At 38.8% G+C, this 24077-nt stretch overlaps 2 protein-coding genes and 1 long non-coding RNA gene across 16 annotated transcripts; 1 reads left to right on the top strand and 2 right to left on the bottom strand.

Moving 5' to 3' along the window:
- The first annotated feature begins 35 nt into the window (after nt 1–35).
- LOC135641216 (beta-hexosaminidase 3-like) lies at nt 36–24057 on the top strand. Of its 14 annotated transcripts, XM_065156428.1 has the most exons (11): nt 6576–6663; nt 6740–6799; nt 10812–11018; nt 11101–11199; nt 11276–11335; nt 18644–18709; nt 18964–19042; nt 19396–19459; nt 20087–20120; nt 22672–22922; nt 23638–24057. In XM_065156428.1, exons 4-11 carry the CDS (start codon nt 11117–11119, stop codon nt 23802–23804), a joined length of 804 nt encoding a protein of 267 aa, XP_065012500.1. In that variant the 5' UTR covers nt 6576–6663; nt 6740–6799; nt 10812–11018; nt 11101–11116; the 3' UTR covers nt 23805–24057. The 14 variants fall into 14 exon arrangements, 4 of the variants coding, with proteins under 4 accessions (XP_065012499.1, XP_065012502.1, XP_065012500.1 ...); XR_010497665.1 differs by lacking the exons at nt 6576–6663; nt 6740–6799; nt 10812–11018; ... (1 more) ...; nt 11276–11335; nt 23638–24057 and adding exons at nt 36–2073; nt 2906–3231; nt 3392–4020; nt 21569–21797 and having other exon boundaries at nt 18964–19459; nt 22672–22807; XR_010497668.1 differs by lacking the exons at nt 6576–6663; nt 6740–6799; nt 10812–11018; ... (2 more) ...; nt 18964–19042; nt 23638–24057 and adding exons at nt 37–2073; nt 2906–3231; nt 3392–4020; nt 21569–21797 and having other exon boundaries at nt 22672–22807.
- LOC135641211 (uncharacterized) lies at nt 11580–15862 on the bottom strand. Its single transcript, XM_065156415.1, has 4 exons — nt 13681–15862; nt 12777–13586; nt 12580–12698; nt 11580–12492 (listed from the first exon to the last, which is right to left on the bottom strand). The coding sequence occupies exons 1-4, from the start codon at nt 14648–14650 to the stop codon at nt 12037–12039; spliced, it is 2355 nt and encodes a 784-aa protein (XP_065012487.1). The 5' UTR covers nt 14651–15862; the 3' UTR covers nt 11580–12036.
- Nucleotides 22608–23638, bottom strand: LOC135641221 (uncharacterized). The gene is made up of 2 exons (XR_010497674.1): nt 23391–23638; nt 22608–22938 (listed from the first exon to the last, which is right to left on the bottom strand). It is a non-coding gene; the product is annotated as an uncharacterized LOC135641221 (long non-coding RNA).
- Nucleotides 24058–24077: the final 20 nt, after the last annotated feature.

Genomic DNA, 24077 nt, shown 5'->3' with positions numbered 1-24077 from the left:
CCGTTTACGTGAGCACTCGTGGGAAAGCAAGAGGACAAAGATAAATCGCACGAGTGTGCTTCGTCAACCTCTGGCTTCTTCCCATGGACGTACGAAGGCGAGGCAGAAGAAGCCCAGACTGTGTATACATCGTCCATCGAGGCGCAAAGCTCTCAGACACACACTGCGCCCTGCAGAAACTGTCGCAGCTTGATTTTGTTCTTTTGAGTTTGGAGCACGATGGAGTCATCTCTCCTCCGAGGGGTGATGGCCGGTTCATCATCAGAAGAGCTTGTGATGAGATCGTGATCCTTCCAACCAACATGTTGCAGGAAGAACCCAAGCTACTCTGCCGTAACACCCCACTCTTGCCTCTGTGCCTTACGAAAACCTTTTGTTTGGTTCGGGATTTGTCCTTCTTGATGTTGCTGTTTGGGCGGATTTGGTGGAAGTTCAACATATGATATCAGTCGCTCAATCATGCGATGTATCAACTCTAACCTCATTCCGACTCAATCATTGCTCTCTTCTGCAGCTAATATAGTCTACACTTACCAACCGGGTTTGATGTCCATCTTCTCTCACATATGATGTCTTTTCCAGCCTTTCTATCACCCAACGAAAAGGGTTGCAAGAATTAATCAGCTACATCCAACCTATATTTGTTTGACATTTCTGTGCCACATTGCTTTTTGACTCCGTACGTTGACGCCGAAGGAGTCCTGCTCTAGTGGAAGCCATTGCATATCTTAAGCATCAGCCGTGGAATACAACGCCATTGCCAACTTTCTGCTGAATAACTTGCATTATCCACCGTTCCACCTCGAGCTCCTCAATGGATTCCATGACAAATATTGCAGACCAACATCCCGCCAGACACTTGGTTCCTTTTTGATGTGGAGGCAAACATGTAGAGTGCGTTTTGGCTCTGACTGCACTCTGTCTGACACCGACACAGCTTACACGAGACCGTGACGAAGGAAACCAAAAACCTCATTGTGTTACCATCATATACGTACCCATCTGTCACAGCACGACACTCAGCGCCCAGAAGGAAGAAAGGAAACACTGGAATGGTGTTTTGAGGCGGTGTTCTGATAGAAGCACGTATCTTGGGAATCTATTTGGGCCGGCCCATCATCGGAGCTGATGTGGTTCGGGTCAAAATCGTGATCAACCGCGGGCCCAATTTGTTTGGATAGCAGATCATGCGGATGGCGATGATAACCCGACCCGATTCGCTCCCATGACGGATCCGACTTGCCATCCGCGAAGGAATGAGTGTTGGCGACGAGAAGCCGCGGAGCACAGCACCAGGGAGGGTTGCTGAGTCGTCGTCATACACTAGTCAAGGTCCGATCTTTGTCCCCTTCTTTCCCCTCTCTCTCTCTCTCTGCAAGCGCGCTGTTTGATCCACCGGCGGTGCCATTGGAGCACAAGATTCGAATACAAGATTAAAGCAATATTGAGGGGTTTGATGATCTTCGACGAATTCAAATCCACCCGGATGTAGCATAACCTTGGCGAGACCGGTGGAAAAGGATACGCGGATCCGTCTTCTGACCGGATGACGGGAAACACAGGATATGGATACGCTTCGTGAAGGAAGATGCTGCGATCCCGAATCTCCGATCGGCAAAGTTGAACGTAATAATTGAAATTGGCTCCCAGCCGCTCAAAGTGGAAACGTTTTTGGGGCTTTTAATCGGCTCGATTGCTCTTCATGAAATGTCTTTAAAAAAGAGGATTTTTTATGTGGGGAATTAAAATGGTTGGCTTTGAGGGTTTAGATTCTGATGAGGACCCGTGAGGGTGGAAAGGCAGAGGTTTTGGTCGTATTTACAGGGAAATATCACGGGCACTATAGTCATTTCATTCATAAGGAAATGTTTCTTCGATACTAGGGTTTTGGTTCCCGATAACCCTCCGAGAAACCCATTAATGGCGGCTCCGCAGAACCTTCCCCTATGGAGCGCCGCGCCGCGCCCCGAAGAGTAGCCTTTGAGCTTGCGAAAGAAGAATAGTAGAGGAGGTGGAAGCAGCTGTCTGAATAATGGCGTGTGTCCTCGCAGCATGCCCTCTCCCCTTCCTCAGGTCTTGTTTTTCCTTCTCTCTTATCCTCTTTCGAGGGTTTCAAGTATTTAGCTCCTCTGCCCCAGGAATTATTTTGGTTTTGCTTCAACATAATTGCATTTAGAATGTAATTTTTTTTTCTTTTATCATTTGAATTTTATAAAATTTGACTGGTAGGATATATCTGACAAGAGAATTTATTCTATAATGAAAAATTTTGAGACTCAATAATTTTCTTGTATGTTTTTTTTATGGAGATTCCTTTTTTTCTCCGAGTGAAGCACGATTTGGATTAGTAGCTTCATTCTTGTAAGTTCTCTCGAATGCTCGAGTGATAAGTTAGTACCTATTGCTGGCAGCAAGGAAATCTGAGGGAAAGGAAAATAGAAGTTTTACTTCTTCTCTGATTGGAACTTGTATTTCATCTTTTTGTCAGAATTTGATCGTTTTATCCATTTGCATCCGAAGGGGTTTTCATTTCTCTAATTAATGTAAAATGCACGGAGGAGTCACACCGGGCTTTTTCATTTGCTTGAGGGCGTGCTTTGTTAATATGCCAAAATGTTGTCATAAATCCGCCAACAAGCCTAAGGCTGGGCTTTTCTATTGCCATGACTAATTTGATTGTATTGAATACAGATGCGAGAGAGCTTTTCATGTTTATCATCATCTGGTAGAAATTAAGGCTCCTTTTTTACGTTTTTGTAGCTTCCTGACCAGTTTCTTCGGGGATTTTTGGTTACATGTATTCTTCGTGATGACAAATCTTTTATATGCTCCTTTAACAACAAACTTTTCTTCAAATTATTTGAAATGTTAGTACGTGAGATCAGTGATGCTTTGGATTTTACAGTGGGCAGACGGATTGCAAGATTATGATTTTTCAACCTAGTATCTCTCGCCTAAATTGTTCAAGACTGCAGAAGTGGTGTATTTCAGCAGTCTCCAGGAAAAAATCACGACCACTTGATGTGGAAGATAACAATAGTACAGAAAGTACTGATGAAGGATCTAAGAAGACTCCACGGACTCCAAGACATTCTAGAAAGAAAGTTGCTGCAGATATTGCGGACAAGAGCTCTATGGAAATGGTTACTAGTGCCAATGAAGAAGAAAGCAGCACCGTGGTGACTTCTCCTGAAAGCTCTAAGAAAATTAGTAGAAGAGGCCGGAAGAAAGGTAAACGTCCTTCCGGAGTTTCTATAATTCCCTTTTTGCTTCATATGTCTTTGTTTTTAGTTAAAAAGTTGTTCATGTTCTAGAATTTACTGTCGCCACTAGAGCAAATTCTGGGGCTTGAAGTATATTTTTAAACAGCTCTGAATCTTGATACCTGCAGCTAGTTCATCGTCAAGCTCAGAGGAGGTGAAACTTGAAAAGAAAGCCACTAGGCGAAGGTCTTCAAAAAAGGTCAACAAAACAAATGAGAGTATGGATAAAGAACTCGTTACTCATGAGGAACTCATAGAGACAAAATTTCCCGGTAGTGAACAGCGGGAGCTGCAACTAGAAGATGATGGGGAGGATATCAGTTATACTTATGGTTGGCCACCTCTAGTTTGCTGCTTTGGAGCTGCACGATATGCATTTATACCTTCTGGAAGGCCAGCTCATAGACTGATAGACCACAAGATCCATGAGTTGATGAAGGATATGTTCTGGTCACCAAATAAATTTGTAAGAGCACCTGGAGGGTCATCGTCCAGTGTTGCTGTAGCTCTTGCAGCCATAGGTGGTCGAGTTGCATTCATGGGAAAACTTGGGGATGATGAATATGGTCAAAACATGCTGTATTATTTGAATGTTAACAATGTACAAACTCGATCAGTCAAGCTTGACGGTTCAAAATCTACAGCAACATCCCATATGAAGATTTCTAAAAGGGGCGGCCTACGACTGAGCTGTACAAGACCTTGTGCTGAAGATAGTTTCTTGATCTCTGACATCAATGTCGATGTTCTCAAAGAGGTACATGCACTTTATAAAATGATCTTCTGCATTATTTTGTGTAGTTTTTTATAATTAGGTAATCTTTGATATCCAATGTAGCAACTTTTAGATTATCGTAATCTCAAATTCTGCTTGTCTATCGGTAGCATTCTTTCCTTTTCCTTCCGTTTACATCAGAAAATATTATCTGCGACAGTTATACACAGTCCAAACCTATTTTCCAGGAAGCTGGATGCATAGTACTGTTTACTGCTTGAGTGGATTGCAAATTTTTCTGTGCAACCACATGGTTATCCATATGCTTTAGTGCTCTTGTTCTTTTTATGTCTCATACAAGATAGTTAAAAAACATACTAGTCGGTTTCCACTTGGAAAAATGTCTACTTAGTTCTCTTCTCTTACACAATATAGTGACGTATGTTCACATAGTTTGTTTGTCAATATTTCTATTTACTGTGGTTGTCACACAATTATTAGTTAAATTTTCAATCAAAGTGCTCGAGCCTTGTGAGAGGACAGAGGGAGCCGCGGAGGTCCACCTTCGCATAGATGGGGGTGGTGTGGTGCTTCGAGGGTGAGGGTAATAACAAGGTAAGGGGGTGCCTCAGGCCACGGTCTTGATGCACTCGCGGACAGGCCCAACTTAGTATGCAGCAAGCAAAAGAAGAACAAACAGAAACACGCCGCTGCAGCTTGTGTCTTTCCCAAGTAGGGGAAATAAGTGATGGCAGTGGAACTTCTCTCTTTCTTCAGAAGAGAGTAGTTGGCATGAATTGAAGGGCATCAATGGTGCTGCAAAAGAAGAACAAACATTAACACGCCGCTGCAGCTTGTGTCTTCACATATGTATGTGTCTTTCCCAAGTAGGGGAAGTAAGTGATGGCAGTGGAACTTCTCTCTTTCTTCAGAAGAGAGTAGTTGGCATGAATTGAAGGGCATCAATGGTGGGTTGAGAGAAAAGAGATGGGAAGGGTAAGGTATGGGGTTCAGTCAGTAGTTGGGACGAGGTGTGGAGGTGCGGTTACTCTCTCCCTCCCTCTTTTTATATGCATAGTTGTAAGAGAAGCACAGGAAGAGAGAGAGAGAGAGAGAGAGAGAGAGAGAGCAGTGTGCATATACATAGCTATAAGAGAAGCACAGGAAGAGGGGTTGAATTTCCAAATGGAAATGGCAACTATTGTTGCGCGGTCCCTCTGCTTACTTCCAGTGTACATAATGGAAATGCCATAGCTATTCCGTTCCCATGTCCATAATAGCATACTCGAAGGATGTGACGTATATGTACATTTATACGTTCATAGGCATACGGTAATCAGGGATGAAGAGAAGGAGCAGGGCAGCGTGGCACGAATAGCGCCACATATTATGTAATCTAGACGCGAGCTTCGCCCCAAAGTAAGTAGCGGGTAATGGCGCATCATCATCGTTATGGGGCGGATGTGTCACGCACCACCCAATTAATGATGGTGATGGTGGGTGCACATCGCCTGGGTGATGATGACGGCGAGATGTAGGCAGATGCGAACCATGTAGCTTTGAGTGTATCGCCATGGTTGAACTGGCCCATTTTGATCTGACTCCCAATGGTGGTACCTCCGAGTCCCACATCTTTCCACCGATATGAAGATGATGTGCCCTGGTAGATGCCTCCGTCGTGACAGACGGTTGTTTTCCTGGATTCGTTTGATGAAGGGTCGGACGGTTAAATTCAAGATGATGTATTGACCAACAATCAGGTTACGATGATCTCATCACCGTTCGACATGAAATCAACGGTTCGATGCTCAAGATCATTCACATTTATCTCATTTATCTTGTGACGGACCAACTATAGGTATCGGATGGAGACGTGGTGGAACCAATATATATACTTGACTCGTATCTTGTTATTGTTGCATCGTGATGCGCTCGAAACATCTCTCTCATCGCTAAGTCGTGTAAGAGGTCATGTAGCGATGTACTTCTAGAAAAGGGTTAGGACCCGATCACGAAAAGGATCAATCCATTAATATCATGATTAAAAAAAGGTATATATACGAAAAGAGATTTGAAACAGTTTAACAAGTCATTATTTCAGATGAAATTATTGAGAGTGATGAGGGAGAGTGAATAAGAGATGCCACGGCATGTCTCTCTATCTTTAGGGATTTGTGTCAACTATCATGCTGAACCGAGCAAGCTTTGATAATTATTTTTTTCATTCATGATTTTTTAAAATCAATATTTTCATCAATTTCGAATTCATGATTTTTTAAATCAATATTTAAGAGCATAATTCTTACATATGCTTTCAAATATGTCAAATGTAAGTTCTCATCATTAATGATAAAACACACATCATATGTTGATTTTTGGATAATAATTATGATCATTAGCAACCCTCACGTATTCATAGAGGTTTATCCATCACTCTTCTCCTAATCTAGCTTACAAAGTCATAACTCATATATGAAGATCTTACTCATATACAAAGAATTTAGTATGACTCTAGATAACACCTTTTAACACTAACTCAGATAAACTTTAGATTATCTTCCAACATTATGTAATTTCTTTTACAGGTTGAATAAACATGGAATGAATGAATCTCAGGGCTACAAGTATTTTGTTTTGCGTGCACAAAAAAATAGCATTATCACATGGATATGAAGTCATCAATTGGTATGAATTCTACATCCGGATGAATTGTATGTCCTCGGTTGTTTCTGCTCTAAAACTTGTGTTCCTTGATGAACAGGGAAGAGACTTTCAACAACTTTGGGAGTCAACTCAGCCCAAAAACTGTGGTTCATAACTGGTATTTTTTCTTGATCTGCCATGTTTGTTCTAATTGGTATCAAGCAATACATATGCTTTCAAATATGTCAAATGTAAGTTCTCATCATTAATGATAAAACACACATCAAATGTTGATTTTTTGGATAATAAAACACAACAGGACAATCTTCAATAGCTTCCAGAAACACAACTAAGAAAGGATAGGAAAGAGATGAGAAAACAAGTACCACTTGTCCTAATTTTTCGACCACCAAGCCTGCAAGCACAAAAGGAAAATTGTCTTATGTCAGTGATGACACCAACACAATCGATTCAGATCGATGTACACATCGATAAATCCAAAATTTCAACATACATTCTGTGTTTTTGGGGGGTGGGGGGATCTGATGGACGAAACACATGAGGTTTTTGAATGATGCAAGATAGTCCATAATATAAGCAGTAAACTTTTGTTTTGACTAGACAGATTGGAAGTTGAAATAATGGCATCAAGAGCATAATGCAATTAACATTCTATAAGAAATAATGATCTGATCTCATTGGTCGATAAGTTTGTGCTTCATTAGTTTGTTCAGTTTGCCATGCAGACCAAAGGATGGATGATGAAAAAGCAAACTGTTACTATATATATACAGAGTCAAGGTTTATAAATATGTTTATTTTGACTAATATTAGACACTTTACAACATCAACTACAAGTATGATGAATGATGGATGGTCTCTGTTCCCATGCATCATCATGGTATCACTGAATACATGAGGGTTATTAATGATCACAATTATTATCCAAAAATCAACATTTGATGTGTGCTTTATCATTAATGATGAGAACTTACATTTGACATATTCGAAAGCATATGTCAGGTCCCGTGAGCGACGTCTTGTTATTATCCTCCTTGCCTGCCATTGGACTTGTCCCGGGTGCATCAAGACCGTGGCCTGAGGCACCTCCTTGCCTTGTTATTATCCTCACCCTCGAAGAAGGACAACGTGAGCGACGTCTCTCGGCACCTTTCTCGCCGTCCGCCCGTGATCCCGGGTGTCAGGTCCCGTGATCCCTCGAACGGTCTACCTGTGATCCCGGGTGGCAGGTCCCGTGATCCCTCGAACGACGCTACATGGCGTGGGGGACCCCAGCAGGTCTCTGGGGTCCCCCACGCCTTGTAGCGTCGTTCGAGGGATCACGGGACCTACCACCCGGGATCACGGGCAGATCGTTCGAGGGATCATGTGACCTGCCACTCGGGATCACGGGCGGACGGCGAGAAAGGTGCCGAGAGACGTCGCTCACGGTGTCCTTCTTCGAGGGTGAGGATAATAACAAGGCAAGGAGGTGCCTCAGGCCACGGTCTTGATGCACCCGGGACAAGTCCAATGATCTCCTTCTCCGGCCCGCTAATCATCTCCGCCACCTTTATTAACATTATGATTGTGCTTCTTCGCATACACATACGCATACTTACTGAGGAGAATAAGATCACAAAAGGATGTCCAAAGTGCGTTAACTCAGAAACAGGAGATGATCGGAAAGAATGGAACACAAAAAGAAAAAAAGAGAAGGAATACGGACGAGCATGAGGAAGGAAGGGGAGTGGCAGACATGGCAGCGCTGCTGTACCCCACCTCCCACATCTGCTCCCCCCGGTCCCGCTACGCGTCGTAAATCACCACGACCGCCATAGACTCCACCATCCTTATATAGCGGCCAATTATGACGGTGGCGAAAGTGAGGGATGATGCAAGTGTTTCTCTCTCTGTCCTCTCACAAGGCTCGATCACCTAGTATTCGGCAAGCAAAAGAAGAACAAACAGAAACACGCCGCTGCAGCTTGTCTCTTCAGATATGTACGTGTCTTTCCCATGTACGGGAAGTAAGTGAAACTTCCTCTCTGTACACGTCGCTGGCAATGGAACTTCTCTCTTTCTTCAGAAAAGAGTAGTTGGCATGAATTGAAGGGCAGCAATGGTGAGTTGAGAGACGAGATGGGAAGGGTAAGGTATGGGGTTCAGTGGTGCGGTTACTCTCTCCCTCCCTCTTTTTATATATAGCAGCAGTTCATCAGTCACAGAGAGAGAACAGAAAAAGACCAGATTGAGAGAGAGAAAGAGAGCAGTGTACATATAAATAGCTGTAAGAGAAGCGCAGGAAGAGGGGTTGAATTTCCAAATGGAAATGGCAACTATGGCTGTCGTGGTCCCTCTGCTTACTTCCTGTGGCAGCAGAGCAGGGCAGCGTGGCACGAATAACGCCACATATTATGTAATCTAGATGCGAGCTTCGCCCCCAACAAGGGAGCCGTGTGGACGGTAAGCAGCGGGTAATGGCGCATCATCATCCTTATGGGGCGTATGTGTCAGACACCACCCAATTAATGATGGTGATGGTGGGCGCACATCGCATGGGTGATGGTGATGACGGCGAGATGTAGGCAGATGCGAACCATGTAGCTTTGGGTGTATCGCCATGGTCAAACTGGCCCGTTTCGATCGACTCCCAATGGTGGTACCTCCGAGTCCCACAGCTTTCCACCGATAATAAGATGATGTTCCCTGGTGGGTGCCTCCGCCGTGACGACGGTTGTTTTCATGGATTCATTTGATGAAGGGTCGGACGGTTAAATTCAAGATGATGTATTGACCAACAATCAGGTTACGACGATCTCATCACCGTTCGATATGAAATCAACGTTTCGATGCTCAAGATCATTCACATTTATCTTGTTTGGGTGAGGTCGTCTCAATTGACGAACCAACTATAGGTATCGGATGGAGACGTGATGGAACCAATATATAAACTCGACTCGTATCTTGTTATTGTTGCATCGTGATGCGCTCGAAACATCTCTCAACGCTAAGTCGTGTTTGAGGTCAGATAGCGATATACTCTTAGAAAAGAATTGGGACCCGATCACGAAAAGGATCAATCCATTAATACCATGATTATATATATATATATATATATATATATATATATATATATATATATATATATACGAAGAGAGATTTGGAGCAACTTAATACGTCATTGTTTCAGACGAAATTGGTGATAGTGATGAGGTGTTCCCACTGGAGGTGCGGGGGGGCAGGGCGGTGGCGGCGAGGGCTGGCGCGGGCGAGCCGTGCAGTGGATCGGGCGCTACCGTGGCTGCACATGCCCCGCTGGAGCGGCTCGCACGCCGCCACCACTCGGCAGACGGGGTCTCCCCACGCCGTGTTGTGCATGTGACGGAGTTCACGGGTGGGAGTTCAGAGGGGTGTGAGGGATCACGGGACCTGTAGGGCAGGCGCACTTGTCCTACGTGCGCTTTCGCCTGTGCCTGCTCCTGCTCTTGTGAATCCCTCTCGATTGTCGCGCGACGATGTCGACGTCTCGTGGTGGCTGTCTCTGTTACTTATGATTTCCGATAACACATGATCATTGGCCATTGAAACGGGACCCATAGAACTAAGGTGTTTAGGCGGATGAACATTTACGCGTCGCATGAAATACTGGCTTTACTCAGGTCACTGTCGTGGTCATTATCACCTCACGAGTTGGCTTTTGAAAGGGAGTGAGTTCACGTCTATAAAATGGTTGTCGTAGTACAAGACCAAGTACAAGCGAGTGATTGTTTGTAAGAGATGGCTAAGGGTAAGGGTGTCATTCTATTTTTTTATATATTGCTAATCTTATTGATTATATCCATGACAGTCACAGGGCAAAATACCAAAGACTGTTGCGCTCGCCGCTTGAAATGCTGCCCCCCTAGACAGCATCTTTTGCTAATAGCACTATGTAGTTTGTAGTTTTAAATTAGTCTTTTTATTTATGTATGTGAATGTGTGAGTAAATGTTATGGTATGTTTTAATATTTTAATATGTAGGAGTATGTTTTTATTTTGTATGAATGAATGATACTATGTTAAATCTATGAATGGAAATGAGGAGTTTAAATCTGTGTTATCCTGTGTCATGGTAAAACTTTTGCTATTTCATTATGCACAATATATTTTTCCTTTTTTTTCTTTTGTTCTTTTTTTTTTTTTTTCAGGTTTGAGAGGGTCCGGTACTTGGCGTCGACAAAGAAAGAGTACTTGACGCTCTGCGACTGAGGGTCCGGTACTCATCGCCTGCCATTGTTAGCCTCCCACTCGGCATTCGGGTCGTTGAGTCTGCGAGAAGGCATTCGAGTCTTACTAGGCTCTGGGCGAGCACAAGGCCAACCACCGGAAGCCTAGCAACGGTGTCAAGGAATTTAGTATAACTCTAGATAACACCTTTTAACACTAACTCATATAAACTTTAGATTATGTTCCAACATTATGTAATTTCTTTTACAGGTTGAATAAACATGGAATGAATGAATCTCAGGGCTACAAGTATTTTGTTTTGCGTGCACAAAAAATAACATTATCACATGGATATGAAATCATCAATTGGTATGAACTCTACATCTGGATGAATTGTATGTCCTCGGTTGTTTCTGCTCTAAAACTTGTGTTCCTTGATGTACAGGGAAGAGACTTTCAACAACTTTGGGAGTCAACTCAGCCCAAAAACTGTGGTTCATAACTGGTATTTTTTCTTGATCTGCCATGTTTGTTCTAATTGGTATCAAGCAATACATATGCTTTCAAATATGTCAAATGTAAGTTCTCATCATTAATGATAAAACACACATCAAATGTTGATTTTTTGGATAATAAAACACAACAGGACAATCTTCAATAGCTTCCAGAAACACAACTAAGAAAGGATAGGAAAGAGATGAGAAAACAAGTACCACTTGTCCTAATTTTTCGACCACCAAGCCTGCAAGCACAAAAGGAAAATTGTCTTATGTCAATGATGACACCAACACAATCGATTCAGATCGATGTACACATCGATAAATCCAAAATTTCAACATACATTCTGTGTTTTTTTTGCAGGAAGGGGGGAATTTGAGAGAGGCAACACATGAGGTTTCTGAATGATGCAAGATAGTCCATAATATAAGCAGTAAACTTTTGTTTTGACCAGTGATTTAAAAAGCGCTAGGCGCCAAAAGGCGCCAAGGTCCAAAAACGCCCGAGGCGCTAGGCGCTCGCCCAGGCGCTCACCCGAGCGAAGCGAGGCGCTAAAATATAAAAATATATAATATAATTAATAAATATAATTATTTAAAATTTTAAATAAAAATATGCTATTAAATTAAGAAAATCTAAGATACAAAATCACAATGTCACATTAACAAAAAGTTTCAAAATTCAAAACATTAAAATTTTACATCAAAGTCATTCATCATAATCAATATTATCGTCATTTTCACACAAATCATCTTCATTGAATTCGTCTTCTTCCTCTTGTTCTTCGATTCCTTCCTCTTCATCAAGATATGTTTCATTCTCTATGTCTTCAACAATAGCAGGAGCCGAGCTTGATGCTTTTGCACTCATTTTTCTCTTTGACATCTGTCTTGTATATGTTTGTAATTCTCCAGCACCTGAAGCTCTTGCCACATCTCCCCACGTCAATCTATCATCTTCAAATACAAGCTCGTCTTCAGCATCTTGCAAGTTAGCACCCATTTCTCCTACTAACCACTCATTTGAATCATCAATATCTTGCAATGAGATTGAATCAAATCTATTTTTCAAATCATGACGAGTCTTCAAAGCTTGATTATACTTTATGTAAACAAGATCGTGCAATCGTTGATGTTCTAACCGATTTCTTCTCTTCGAGTGAATCTGTCATGTCATATAATTTAAAAATATATTAATACATATATCTAAATAAATAAATTAATTAAAATAAAAATATTTAGTAATACTTACATGCTCAAAGACACTCCAGTTTCGCTCACAACCCGAAGCACTACATGTCAAACTAAGTACTTTGATAGCAAATTTCTGTAAGTTCGGGGTGGAATTTCCAAATAGACTCCACCATTCAGCTGCAAAATTTATGTTATTATTAGCAATAACATAGTACCATAATATATATGAAATTAATTATATCAAATTATTAATACCTGGAGAGGTAGTTGTCCTGGATCGAACGGCAATTGGAATTCCAAAAAGACCTTCAGCATTTTTATATAAAGATAATTCATGAATAATCTTATCTTGAACCTCAATGCTGGGAACTAATCTTGCAACACACTGATATAACCCACTCAAAACTTCTGCATCAAATCCAACAGATTTAATCTTATAAAAGAATTCAGGGTTCAAATAATATCCTGCTGCATGTAAGGGACGATGAAGTTGACAATTCCATCTTTCGTCAATGATTGTAAAAATTTTCTCATATTTTTCTTCATTTTCATTAAAAGATCTTTTAATCGTCTCCTTTGCTCTATCCATAGCCTCATAAATATATCCCATTGCAGGCTTATTTTCATTATCCACCAACCGAAGGACTCGAACAAGAGGGCCCATTACCTTTAATATATAAACTACATGATTCCAAAAGGATGGCATTAAGATGATATCAGCAGCCCTCTTGCCTTTTGCTTCTTTTGCCCATTTGCTTGTCACCCATTTCTCAGAGGTAAACATATTTCTCAGAGTATGTTTTTGACGATGCACGCTCTGTAATGTCAAGAATGAAGTAGCAAATCGGGTAACACCATGTCTCACTAATTCTTTATTCCCTGTAAATTCTCTCATCATATTCAAAGCCCCAATGTGATTATAAAGAAATCCAACAACAAAAATTGCCCTTTCTAAGGTTTTCTTGATTTCTAAGATCTTTCCAATATCTTCCAACATTAAATCAATACAATGTGCTGCACATGGAGTCCAATACAAGTGTTGTCTTTTTGATTCAAGCAATTTACCTGAGACAAAGGATAACAAAAATGATAAGACTTAAGAATTTAACACACTTAATTAAAGATAAAATAATTAACAAAATCAAAAGATGAATATTACCAGCTAAAACATAGTTGCTTCCATTGTCGGTTATGATTTGAACGATATTTTGTTCTCCAATTTCTTCCACGAAGTTGTCAAGTAAATCATATATCTTGTCTCCAGATTTTACAAAAGATGAAGCATCTATTGACTTCACAAACATAGTCCCCAAAGAACAATTAACCATAAAATTAATTATACTCCTGCGCCTCCTGTCAGTCCAAACATCTGACATAATAGAGCAACCACGTGTTGCCCATGATTCTTTATGACCCTTTAGTAAGTCATTTGTATAATTCAACTCTTTTTGCAGCAATGGAACTCGCATCTCATAATAACTTGGAGGTTTTAATCCTGCACCATATCTTCCAATAGCTTCAATCATATCCTTAAAACTGTCTAAACGAGTTGTACTAAGGGGAAGACCAGCCTGATAAAAGAAGCGAGCAATGTGCTGAATTGTTCTTCCTCTTATTTCTTTATCACAAGCATCACTTATATTTGTTTGTCTCAATTTTGAGCCTCCTGCTTGCCCTTGTTGTTTCTGGGATCCTTGAAGCATATATAGATCCATCGGTCCTTTTCTACATTTCTTAGTACTCATAACTTCTTTTCCCTTTTTGTCGTATACTCTTTTTTCACTTGGGTTAATACTCGTAGAATAATCTTCTTCTTCATCTCTGATTTGTTCAACATTGTCTTCTGGTAAATTCCCATAAGATTCATTCTTTTGTGTCTTCTTTTCATTCATATAATTCAGCAACTCTTCTTTTACCTCAGGTGGACATTTTTTGCAAGCTGCTGCATTCTTGAAATTTCCTACTAGATGTTGTTTTGCACGAAAAATACCACCTCTGGTAGTCTTATCACAGAATATGCAAGTCACTGCATTAGGATCTTTCGGATCCTTCAAATAATTATACTTCCATGCAGGATCTTTTTTTGATACCACTGGAGACTCTATTGAGTTGCTTTCTGCACTTGCCATTTATGTTGAAACCTAACAATAATTTCAAATAAATAAAAATTAATAACATTAAAATCAAAATAATATATTATTAATCTATTAACAGAAAATTATTTATTTTAAAATTCAAATAAACTTAATTATTTTACTGAGCTTGATGGAGAAACGAGGAAGCAGCAGCGAGTGGGAGCGGCGGTGGCAGCAGCGGCGAGCGGCGGCAGCAGCGGCGGCAGCAGCAGCGGCGAGCGGCAGCAACAACAGCAGCAGCGAGCGGCGGCAGCGGCAGCGGGAAAGGGAAAGGGAGAGGAAGGCGCGAGCAGCGGGAGGCCTCGAGGGAGGCGCGAGCAGCGGGAAGGCTCGCGGGAGGGCTCGCAGGAGGCGAGAGGGCTCGCGGGAGGCGCGAGCAGCGAGAGGGCTCGCAGGAGGCGCGAGCAGCGAGAGGGCTCGCGGGAGGCGCGAACTGCGGGAAGGCTCGCGGGAGGCGCGAGCAGCGACACCGGCGAGCAGCGGCAGCGAGCGACGAGATCGCGATCGGGATCGGGATCGAGAGCGGCAGCAGCAGCAGGTTAGTGTTGGGTTAGGGTTAGGGTTAGGGTTGGGGTTATATCGGTTTAGTTGGTTCGATTGAACCAACTAACAACCGAACCAGGACCGAACCAGACCTAAAATTCTGGTTCGGTCGCCTTGGTTTACCCAGGCGCTCGCCCGAAGCGCCCAGCGCCTGGGCTCGGGCGAGCGCCTAGGCGGCGCCTGTTTGAAGCGCGCCGCCTGGGACATTAGCGAGGCGCTCGGGCCTCGCCTCGCCTCGCCCGAGCGCCTAGGCGAGCGCCCGAGCGCCTTTTGCAATCACTGGTTTTGACTAGACAGATTGGAAGTTGAAATAATAGCATCAAGAGCATAATGCAATTAACATTCTATAAGAAATAATGATCTGATCTCATTGGTCGATAAGTTTGTGCTTAATTAGTTTGTTCAGTTTGCCATGCAGACCAAAGGATGGATGATGAAAAAGCAAACTGTTACTATATATATACAAAGTCAAGGTTTATAAATATGTTTATTTTGACTAATATTAGACACTTTACAACATCAACTACAAGTATGATGAATGATGGATGGTCTCTGTACCCATGCATCATCATGGTATCACTGAATACGTGAGGGTTGTTAATGATCACAATTATTATCCAAAAATCAACATTTGATGTGTGTTTTATCATTAATGATGAGAACTTACATTCGACATATTCGAAAGCATATGTAAGATATCTTTCCCGTGTCAAAGTCAACCAAAAACAATTTTGATGAGATAGCTCAAGTCAGCAAAATATTCGATATATATCCCTCGATCATGAGAGATCTATGATATGATTTATCCAAAGCCAATAAAAGAAGATTAGATGGGCTCCGGAAAACAGTGGCATAACACATGAAATCGGCTAAACTATAAATTCTGAGAAATCTTTTTGATGAAAGAGGGATGCTCGACATAAAATACCTAGCGAGAAACCAAATACCCCCTCGGGAACTAAAGAGAAATAATTAGACAGATGTAAGAACACAAAAAGTCATATGAAAAGATAGATTTTGAGATATAGAAAAATCGATTGTTGAAGTTTGTTCGATTACTCGCCACATAAATCCCTAAAGAGAGAGAGACATGCGGTGGCGTCTCTTATTCACTCTCCCTCATAACTATCACCAATTCCGTCTGAAACAATGACGTATTAAGTTGCTCCAAATCTCTCTTCGTATATATATATGTATATATATAATCATGGTATTAATGGATTGATCCTTTTCGTGATCGGGTCCCAATTCTTTTCTAAGAGTATATCGCTATCTGACCTCAAACACGACTTAGCGTTGAGAGATGTTTCGAGCGCATCACAATGCAACAATAACAAGATACGAGTCGAGTTTATATATTGGTTCCATCACGTCTCCATCCGATACCTATAGTTGGTTCGTCAATTGAGACGACCTCACCCAAAAAAGATAGACTATCTTACATCATTCAGAAACCTCATGTGTTGCCTCTCTCAAATTCCCCCCTCCCCGCAAAAAAAACACATAATATATGTTGAAAATTTCGATTTATCGATGTGTACATCGATCTGGATCGATTGTGTTGGTGTCATCACTGACAATAAGACAATTTTCCTTGTGTGCTTGCAGGCTTGGTGGTAGAAAAATTAGGACAAGTGGTACTTGCTTTATATATTCTTCAAGATTTATTTAAGATTATAAATAGATTTTTAAAATTTATATATTAAAATTTATATTTCTTTTTTTTTGTATAAATCCCTAATTAAAAAAATATTTTCATATTCTTATTATGTAACTCAAAATCATAATAAATTATTAATATTATGATGATTCTTAATATGTTTATTTAAAAAACTAGAAAAATATCTTGTTATGATCGATGCAGCCTTTGTTGGTAAAATCTTTGATCGTAAATCTAACCATTATATCGTTTAATATTATTCTTTAAGTTATATTTATATAACAGACTCTTTTATATTTATTAAGCAATTCGATGAGTTTTCAAACATCATTCTAGTCATTAATTTCAATTCTTCTTTTATTGCATCATACCATTTTTCAAAATCTTTGCTTTTCAAAACTTATGAAAACAATGAGAAATTATTTTAATTTCTATATCATAATATAATTCTTGTAGATATTATATATAATAATCATAAAGAACATATCTCATTTTGTTCTGACTTTTTTTTTAAACTACCGATTATGATTGTTCTACATGATTATTAGCTATGACATTAAAATCAAATAAGAGTTTCTCATTATTATTTTATTATTCACCTAATCAATTCTTTTAATGATTTGAAGAATAACAATCCCTTGAAAATAATAAAGGAATATCAACTTGTATTTTCTCAATATAAAGATTAAATTCTAAGATTTTCACTCCTACTTATTTGTTATTTTCTGAAAATTCTGCATTATTAGATTTAATTATCCTCATACTATGATTAAAATAATTATATATATATATATATATGAATTTTTTTGGATAAATAATAAAATATTTAGAAATAGATATTAAATCTAAATTTCTTTAATGTGAATTGAAGATCCACATATTTTTAGGACAAAATGCAACGTTTCAAGTTGAGTATCCTATCAGTTCATAATTGAAAAAAAGATGATGAAATTGATGTGCTTCAATGGCATATCGTGGATATGCAATCCTTCCCCTTGGAGATACCATCATATCCAAGACTGTGGGCTGGTTCATACTCCTACCCTGAGCGAGATACTAAGGCTGATGCTCTTGAAATCGCACAGTAAGCAATGAATGGCTACTTAAGCATCCTTTTCAAGGTTGTGGTATGTTTGTTCTTGGAGATTGTCACACTGGCCTAGCTCTGATCATTAACCAGCCATCTGTACCTAGCTCTCAACAAGTTATACCTAGATCACTACAGGCATATGACTTTTTAGGACAAAAAGTTTGCATACAGATATATTTGAGTGTAACAGACATCTGAACTAAGAAGAAAGTAATTATTTTTTCTTATGTGATGTCTAGTTTCCTTTCATCAGTTGAAATATTTTTTCTTGCAATGTATGACCCATATAATCTCCATCACACTACTGTTGTCAGTGTCTCTGCATCATCCCCTCATGCACATTTATCAGTGGCACATATGATCAGACTTCTTAAAATATACTTAAGTTTTAATTACATGCTAAGCAGGCCTACTTCTTCTCTGTGGTCATGCACATATATTAGTGGCACATATGACCCTCTGCTCTGATGAACATTGAACAAACCCCTAAGAATATACATTCTGGTGACAAGAATTGGGGACAAAAGCTCCTGTATGATGCCTCACATGCATAAATTATCATCTGCACTTGTGTATGTTTTTAAATGGTTCATATGTGTATACCTGTAATTTATATATCAGTATGAGTTTTATGGAGCTTCTTAGTTTCTTCATGACTGGATCTTTTTGTACTTCTAAACAAGAATATTTTCAGGTATGCAGAAAGAAGGGGAGTAAACGTGTTGGTTGAGATTGATGTGCCCGGCCATGCTCTCTCATGGTAGATAAAGTCCAATGGCCTTTTAGCTCTTATTTTGTAGTATGGATTTAAAAATTCTTGAATTTTTAACTAAAAGAAATCATGTTGTTATTATAGTAACTCATACTGCTCTTGGTGATCATAGCCTGCATCTCCAAAGATGTCTTCTTTTCTGCAATGCAATATTCTTTTTCAATTTATTTGATTTTTCTCTGTGAATTGGGTTGGGAGTGATTACACAACTCAGATAAAACTCTATAAATTATCTTTTGTAGGGGTGTGTGCTATCCTGATTTGTGGCCCTCAGCTGAATGCCAAGAACCACTTGATGTCAGTAAAGAGTTCACATTCAAAGTAATTGAAGGAATTCTTTCTGATAAATTTTCTTCTTCTTGCTGTTTGCATCTAATACAATACGGTTTCAGTGATTTAGATGTTAACAAGACTAGCCACACATAATAATCAGGTTCCCAGAGGCACCTGACAAATAAAGCCAGAACTATCTACAAGATTAACAGCAGAGTTTGATCATATCTGCAATTGATAATATTGGATGAATACAATACAGTGAATTGATACTTTTGATGTGACTTCTTTTCTAAGAATTTATTCTCAAAGTTCATGTTATTTTTAGTTTAGAAAAGCAAGTTAGATTATCTTTCATGATGGTTGTTAGATGAATGACTAATTCCTGATTAATGTTTCAGATTTCACTAAGGTTTTCAAGTTCAGGTTTGTCCATTTGGGGGGGGGGTGATGAAGTTAACACAAGTAAGCTCATACATTTCCTGTTAATTGTAATAGCACCTCATTTGTTTATGCCTCAACATGTTCTTTTTAGTCATCATGGTCAGTGGTGGGCAAACTTGAAACTTCTAGAGACAACGGAAACTATCAAATACTACTTCACTGATTTAACTTTCTTTTTGGGTCATTTCTTGACATTTGATCTTTACAAAGTCACTTTTCATGTTTTCCTTTTGGACTTTATTTTTCTACCATTCATGTTTCATTTGATGTCTCATACAAATAGCAAAAGATGGCTTTAAGAAACAATTGTTTTAGAAGTTTAGATACTTCAAATCAAAAGGTTTTGTTTTAATTTTGGTTACTGGACCGAGACATATCGAGTCTCAAAAAAAGATCTGAAGAAAAAAAAAGAAAAAAGGTTAGTGTCATCCTATGCCAGCTATATTGGGTGGTACAAGCCATGTACCACACATACCATCCGGTTTACTCTGGTCCACGTACTAGTAGGTTATGGAATTGGTAAATACCGCTCATACCAAGCCACACCAGGTGATATTATTAACTTTAATTTAATTTAATATTTTGAAGTATGCAAGTGTTTCTTTTTTTTTTTTTTGCATAATATACCGCTTTTGTTGTGGATTTCAGGCTGCTGGACCAACACTCCTCGTATAATTGAATGGTATGTATCCTTACAAACCCAAATTTTCACCTTTATAGAATTTATTCATGGCATAGATCATAGTTTCTTCTACCTCTAATAGTTTTTATCAAGACAACTTCATCGTTTATCTACATTCATTAGAATGCCCATGTCTTTCTTTGGGACTTAAATTTTATAGTACATTTTCAGCCTTTAATTTTCATTCAAATTTCGTATCAGCTTTGCCCACCTCTCTTGAGGAACAAGTTGATGATTACGCTTAAGCAAATTTTCTTACTCAGTGAATTTATAATTGTTTTGGAACAAAAACTTATTAAATATCATGAGAGAAGGGTTTTTGAAGTTTGAAAAAAAAAAGGAAACTTAGGTTTCACTTTTTCTAAAAATTATCAAATATTTAGAATAACTTTGAAATGACTAACATAGTTCTAAATGATCATCATTTTCTTAAGGTATCAAAATAGGTGTTTTCATAATTTGATTCCTTTAAATTTTGAATTTGTTTTGTTTATCTAATTTTATCAAATTTAAGTTAAATTTACAACTACTTCGGCCAAAAAATCACTTGAATATTATCTTAAAAGGTTTTCTGAATTTTTATCCTTTTAAAACCTGGATCATACTATTTTTGAATGAGATTATACTATCTTTAGGTTCCTATTAAATAAAATTTAACCCCATTAAATTTTTTTTAGGAAATTAAAAAAAATTATAAGCACAAATACCTATGTTTCTAATTTTAGTCTTTAAAATAGGTATTTTCACTGATTAAAGCCCTTAAAAGATTGAATTTGTCATTATCTAAATTAACCTAGTTTAAGGTGAATTTACCACCACCTTGATCTAAAAAACCAGTTAAATATTGTTTTTCTGAAGTTCTATTAAAAAATTATTTTCGAGACTAAGAGTTATATTATTTCTGGAGTCATATTAAAAACAGTATAATCTTATTAAAAAAGAATAACTCATGATCCACTTTTCTCAAAAACTATCAAATTTCCAAGATACTTTGGAAATGACTTACACAGACTTAAATGATTTTTTCTATTTTTTACCCTTAAAATGATGAATCTATGTTAATTTTATAAATTTGGCCAATTTATGATGAATTTACAACCACTTTACCCGAAAACCACTTGTATATTATTAGAGAATGTTTTTTTAGTTACATAGTTTTCAAACAAGGTATATTGTTTTTGGAAACCTATTCTAAAATAGTATAATCCTAATAAATAAAGTGTAATTAAGATAAGTCTTTAACATTGGTATTTTCACTGATTTCGATCCTTAAAAGATTTAATTTGTGTATTTATTTAATTTTGGCTAATTCAACATGAATTTATAACCACTTTGAGCAAAAAAAACATATAAATATTGTTAGAGAAGATTTTTCGAAGTTGAGAGAAAATTTTTTGGAGACCTATCTTATGTTGTTTTAAAATGAACAAGGTCACATTATTTTTTAGTGAGCTGTCGTAACTGAGCTGTCGTCAACCATATCACGCACACCATTCCTCGATGCTCCTCCGCAACGCTCGTAACTGAGCTGTCGTCAACCATATCACGCACACCACCATCACCATGACCATGGGCTCTGGGTTCTTGCAAGATATGGGATGCTACTGTTGCTGTCAGCACACGATGAGTGCTGTTGTTTCGGATAGCCTACCAAATGGCAAGAATGATAAAGATATGGTAATTATTTCTCATTGGTTCCCAAGGGGGTGTTTGGTTTCTCGTGAGGTATTTTACGTCGATCATCCCTCTTTCATCAAAAAGATTTCTTAGAATTTATAGTTTAGCCGATTTCTCAGAATTTTCGGAGCCGATCTAACCTTCTTTTATTGTCTTTGGATAAATCAGATCATAGGTCTCTCATGTTTGAGGGATATATATCGAATATTTTGCTAACTTGAGCTATCTCATCAAAATTATTTTTGGTTTACTTTGACACGAGAAAGATATCTTACATATGCTTTCAAATATGTCAAACGTAAGTTCTCATCATTAATGATAAAACACACATCAAATGTTGATTTTTTGGATAATAAATGTGGTCATTAACAACCCTCATGTAATAATCGATACCATGATGATACGTTTGGAACAGAGACCATCCATCATTTATTCATCATACTTGTAGTTGATGTTGTAAAATGTCTAATATTAGTCAAAATAAACATATTTATAATCTTTTGACTATGTACATGTATAGTAACAATTTGCTTTTTCAGCATCATCTTTTGGTCAGCATGGAAAACTGAACAAACTAATGCAGCACAAACTTATCATCCAATGAGATCAGATCATTATTTCTTATAGAATGTTAATTGCATTATGCTCCTGATGCCATTTTTTCTTTGTCCAATCTGTCTAGTCAAAACAAAAAGTTATGATGATACACTATTTTACATCATTCAAAAACCTCATGTGTTTCCTCTCCCAGATCCTCACCCGAAAAAAAAAGAAAAATCAGAATGCATGTTGAAAATTTGGATTTATTTATGTGTACAGCGATCCGGATCGATTGTGTTGGTGTCATAAGACAATTTTCCTTGTGTGCTTGCAGGCTTGGTGGTGGAGTAGCACAGAAGGTGGTGGCGGCCGGAATGAGATGCATTGTGAGCAACCAGGAGAAGTGGTACTTGGATCACTTGGATGTCCCATGGCAGAAGTTCTACATGAATGAGCCCCTTACAAACATCTCCACGCCTGAGCAGCAAAAATTGGTCATTGGTGGTGAGGTGTGCATGTGGGGAGAAAGTATCGATGCCTCTGATATCGAGCAAACCATCTGGCCTCGTGCTGCAGCTGCTGCAGGTAATACTGGCGAAAACTAAGCATTAAAATCTCGGTTAGATATCAGTTTCCATAACCTACCCAACCAATATAAGACCGGTATATATATAATTGAATAAAATAGAAAAACAAATTAAAAAGTAATGGTATTGTATTGCTATCGAACTATATGTTCCAATATCGGCATTCGGTCAGACAGGAAACATCAGTCCATGCATATTCGCATACAGATCAATTGAACATTTCAAAATGGTAATATCTTTATTGGTCTGACACTAGATGTGTGCATTGACAAATTCACAAACTCAGCATGAGTCCACCATCTTTTGTACATCTGAACTTGCATGTTTGTAGAACAAGTGATATCTTCTTGTGCATCCAAAGTACTGTGGTAGTATAGAATATCAAACTTGCCAATACAAGATTTATGATATAGAGGTAAATAATTCTACTTAATTTTTTCATATGAAAGATTCAAGAATAACCAACCTGCACCAAACCAGCCGAGTGCTACCTCTGCTGTCTCCTTACTTCGACAGAATCATATTATCAAGTTGTCTTCTTCAACATGCATGCTACTCATATCTGAAAAATGTATTGTGTAGTATCAAAAGCAGAGATAAAGATCAATACTTGTATAAACTGTTTGTCAAAATTCACGCCATTGTTAATTAAGTGTTTCTGATCATCTTTCGTGAATCTACCGAATTCTGCAATCGATTTGTTTTTTCCAAAGAGAGGTTGTGGACTCCTCTTGACAAACTAGCCAAGGACCCAAGGCAAGCCACAGGAAGATTGGCTAGATTCAGATGTTTGCTCAACCAAAGTGGGGTTGCTGTTGCGCCGGTAGCAGGACCAGGCAGAACTGCTCCATTGGGCCCTGGTTCTTGCTACAAGCAGTGAACAGCCATTAAGATCATCGACAGCAGTGCTTGCATGATGCTAAGAGAGGATCAGCCATTGTTGCCGGCCTTTATGGGGGGTAAATTCGTATTTATATGACAATAGTTAATCAGTTTCTGCTGAAATCTTGCTGATTATTGTCATTCAAGCAAACCCAAAAAATAAAATTTCTGCTGTGGAGCAAATGTGACATAATAATGTTTCTTTTTGTCGATCGTTGACATGTTTAAGATTAACAAATTAGTTTTCCTGATATCTGAGTTCTTTGCATCT

Source organism: Musa acuminata, chromosome BXJ3-6, assembly GCF_036884655.1.
Source record: "Musa acuminata AAA Group cultivar baxijiao chromosome BXJ3-6, Cavendish_Baxijiao_AAA, whole genome shotgun sequence".
NCBI lineage: Eukaryota > Viridiplantae > Streptophyta > Magnoliopsida > Zingiberales > Musaceae > Musa > Musa acuminata.
Note: the sequence above shows the minus strand (reverse complement) of the source record. Positions and strands in the feature narration are given on the sequence as shown.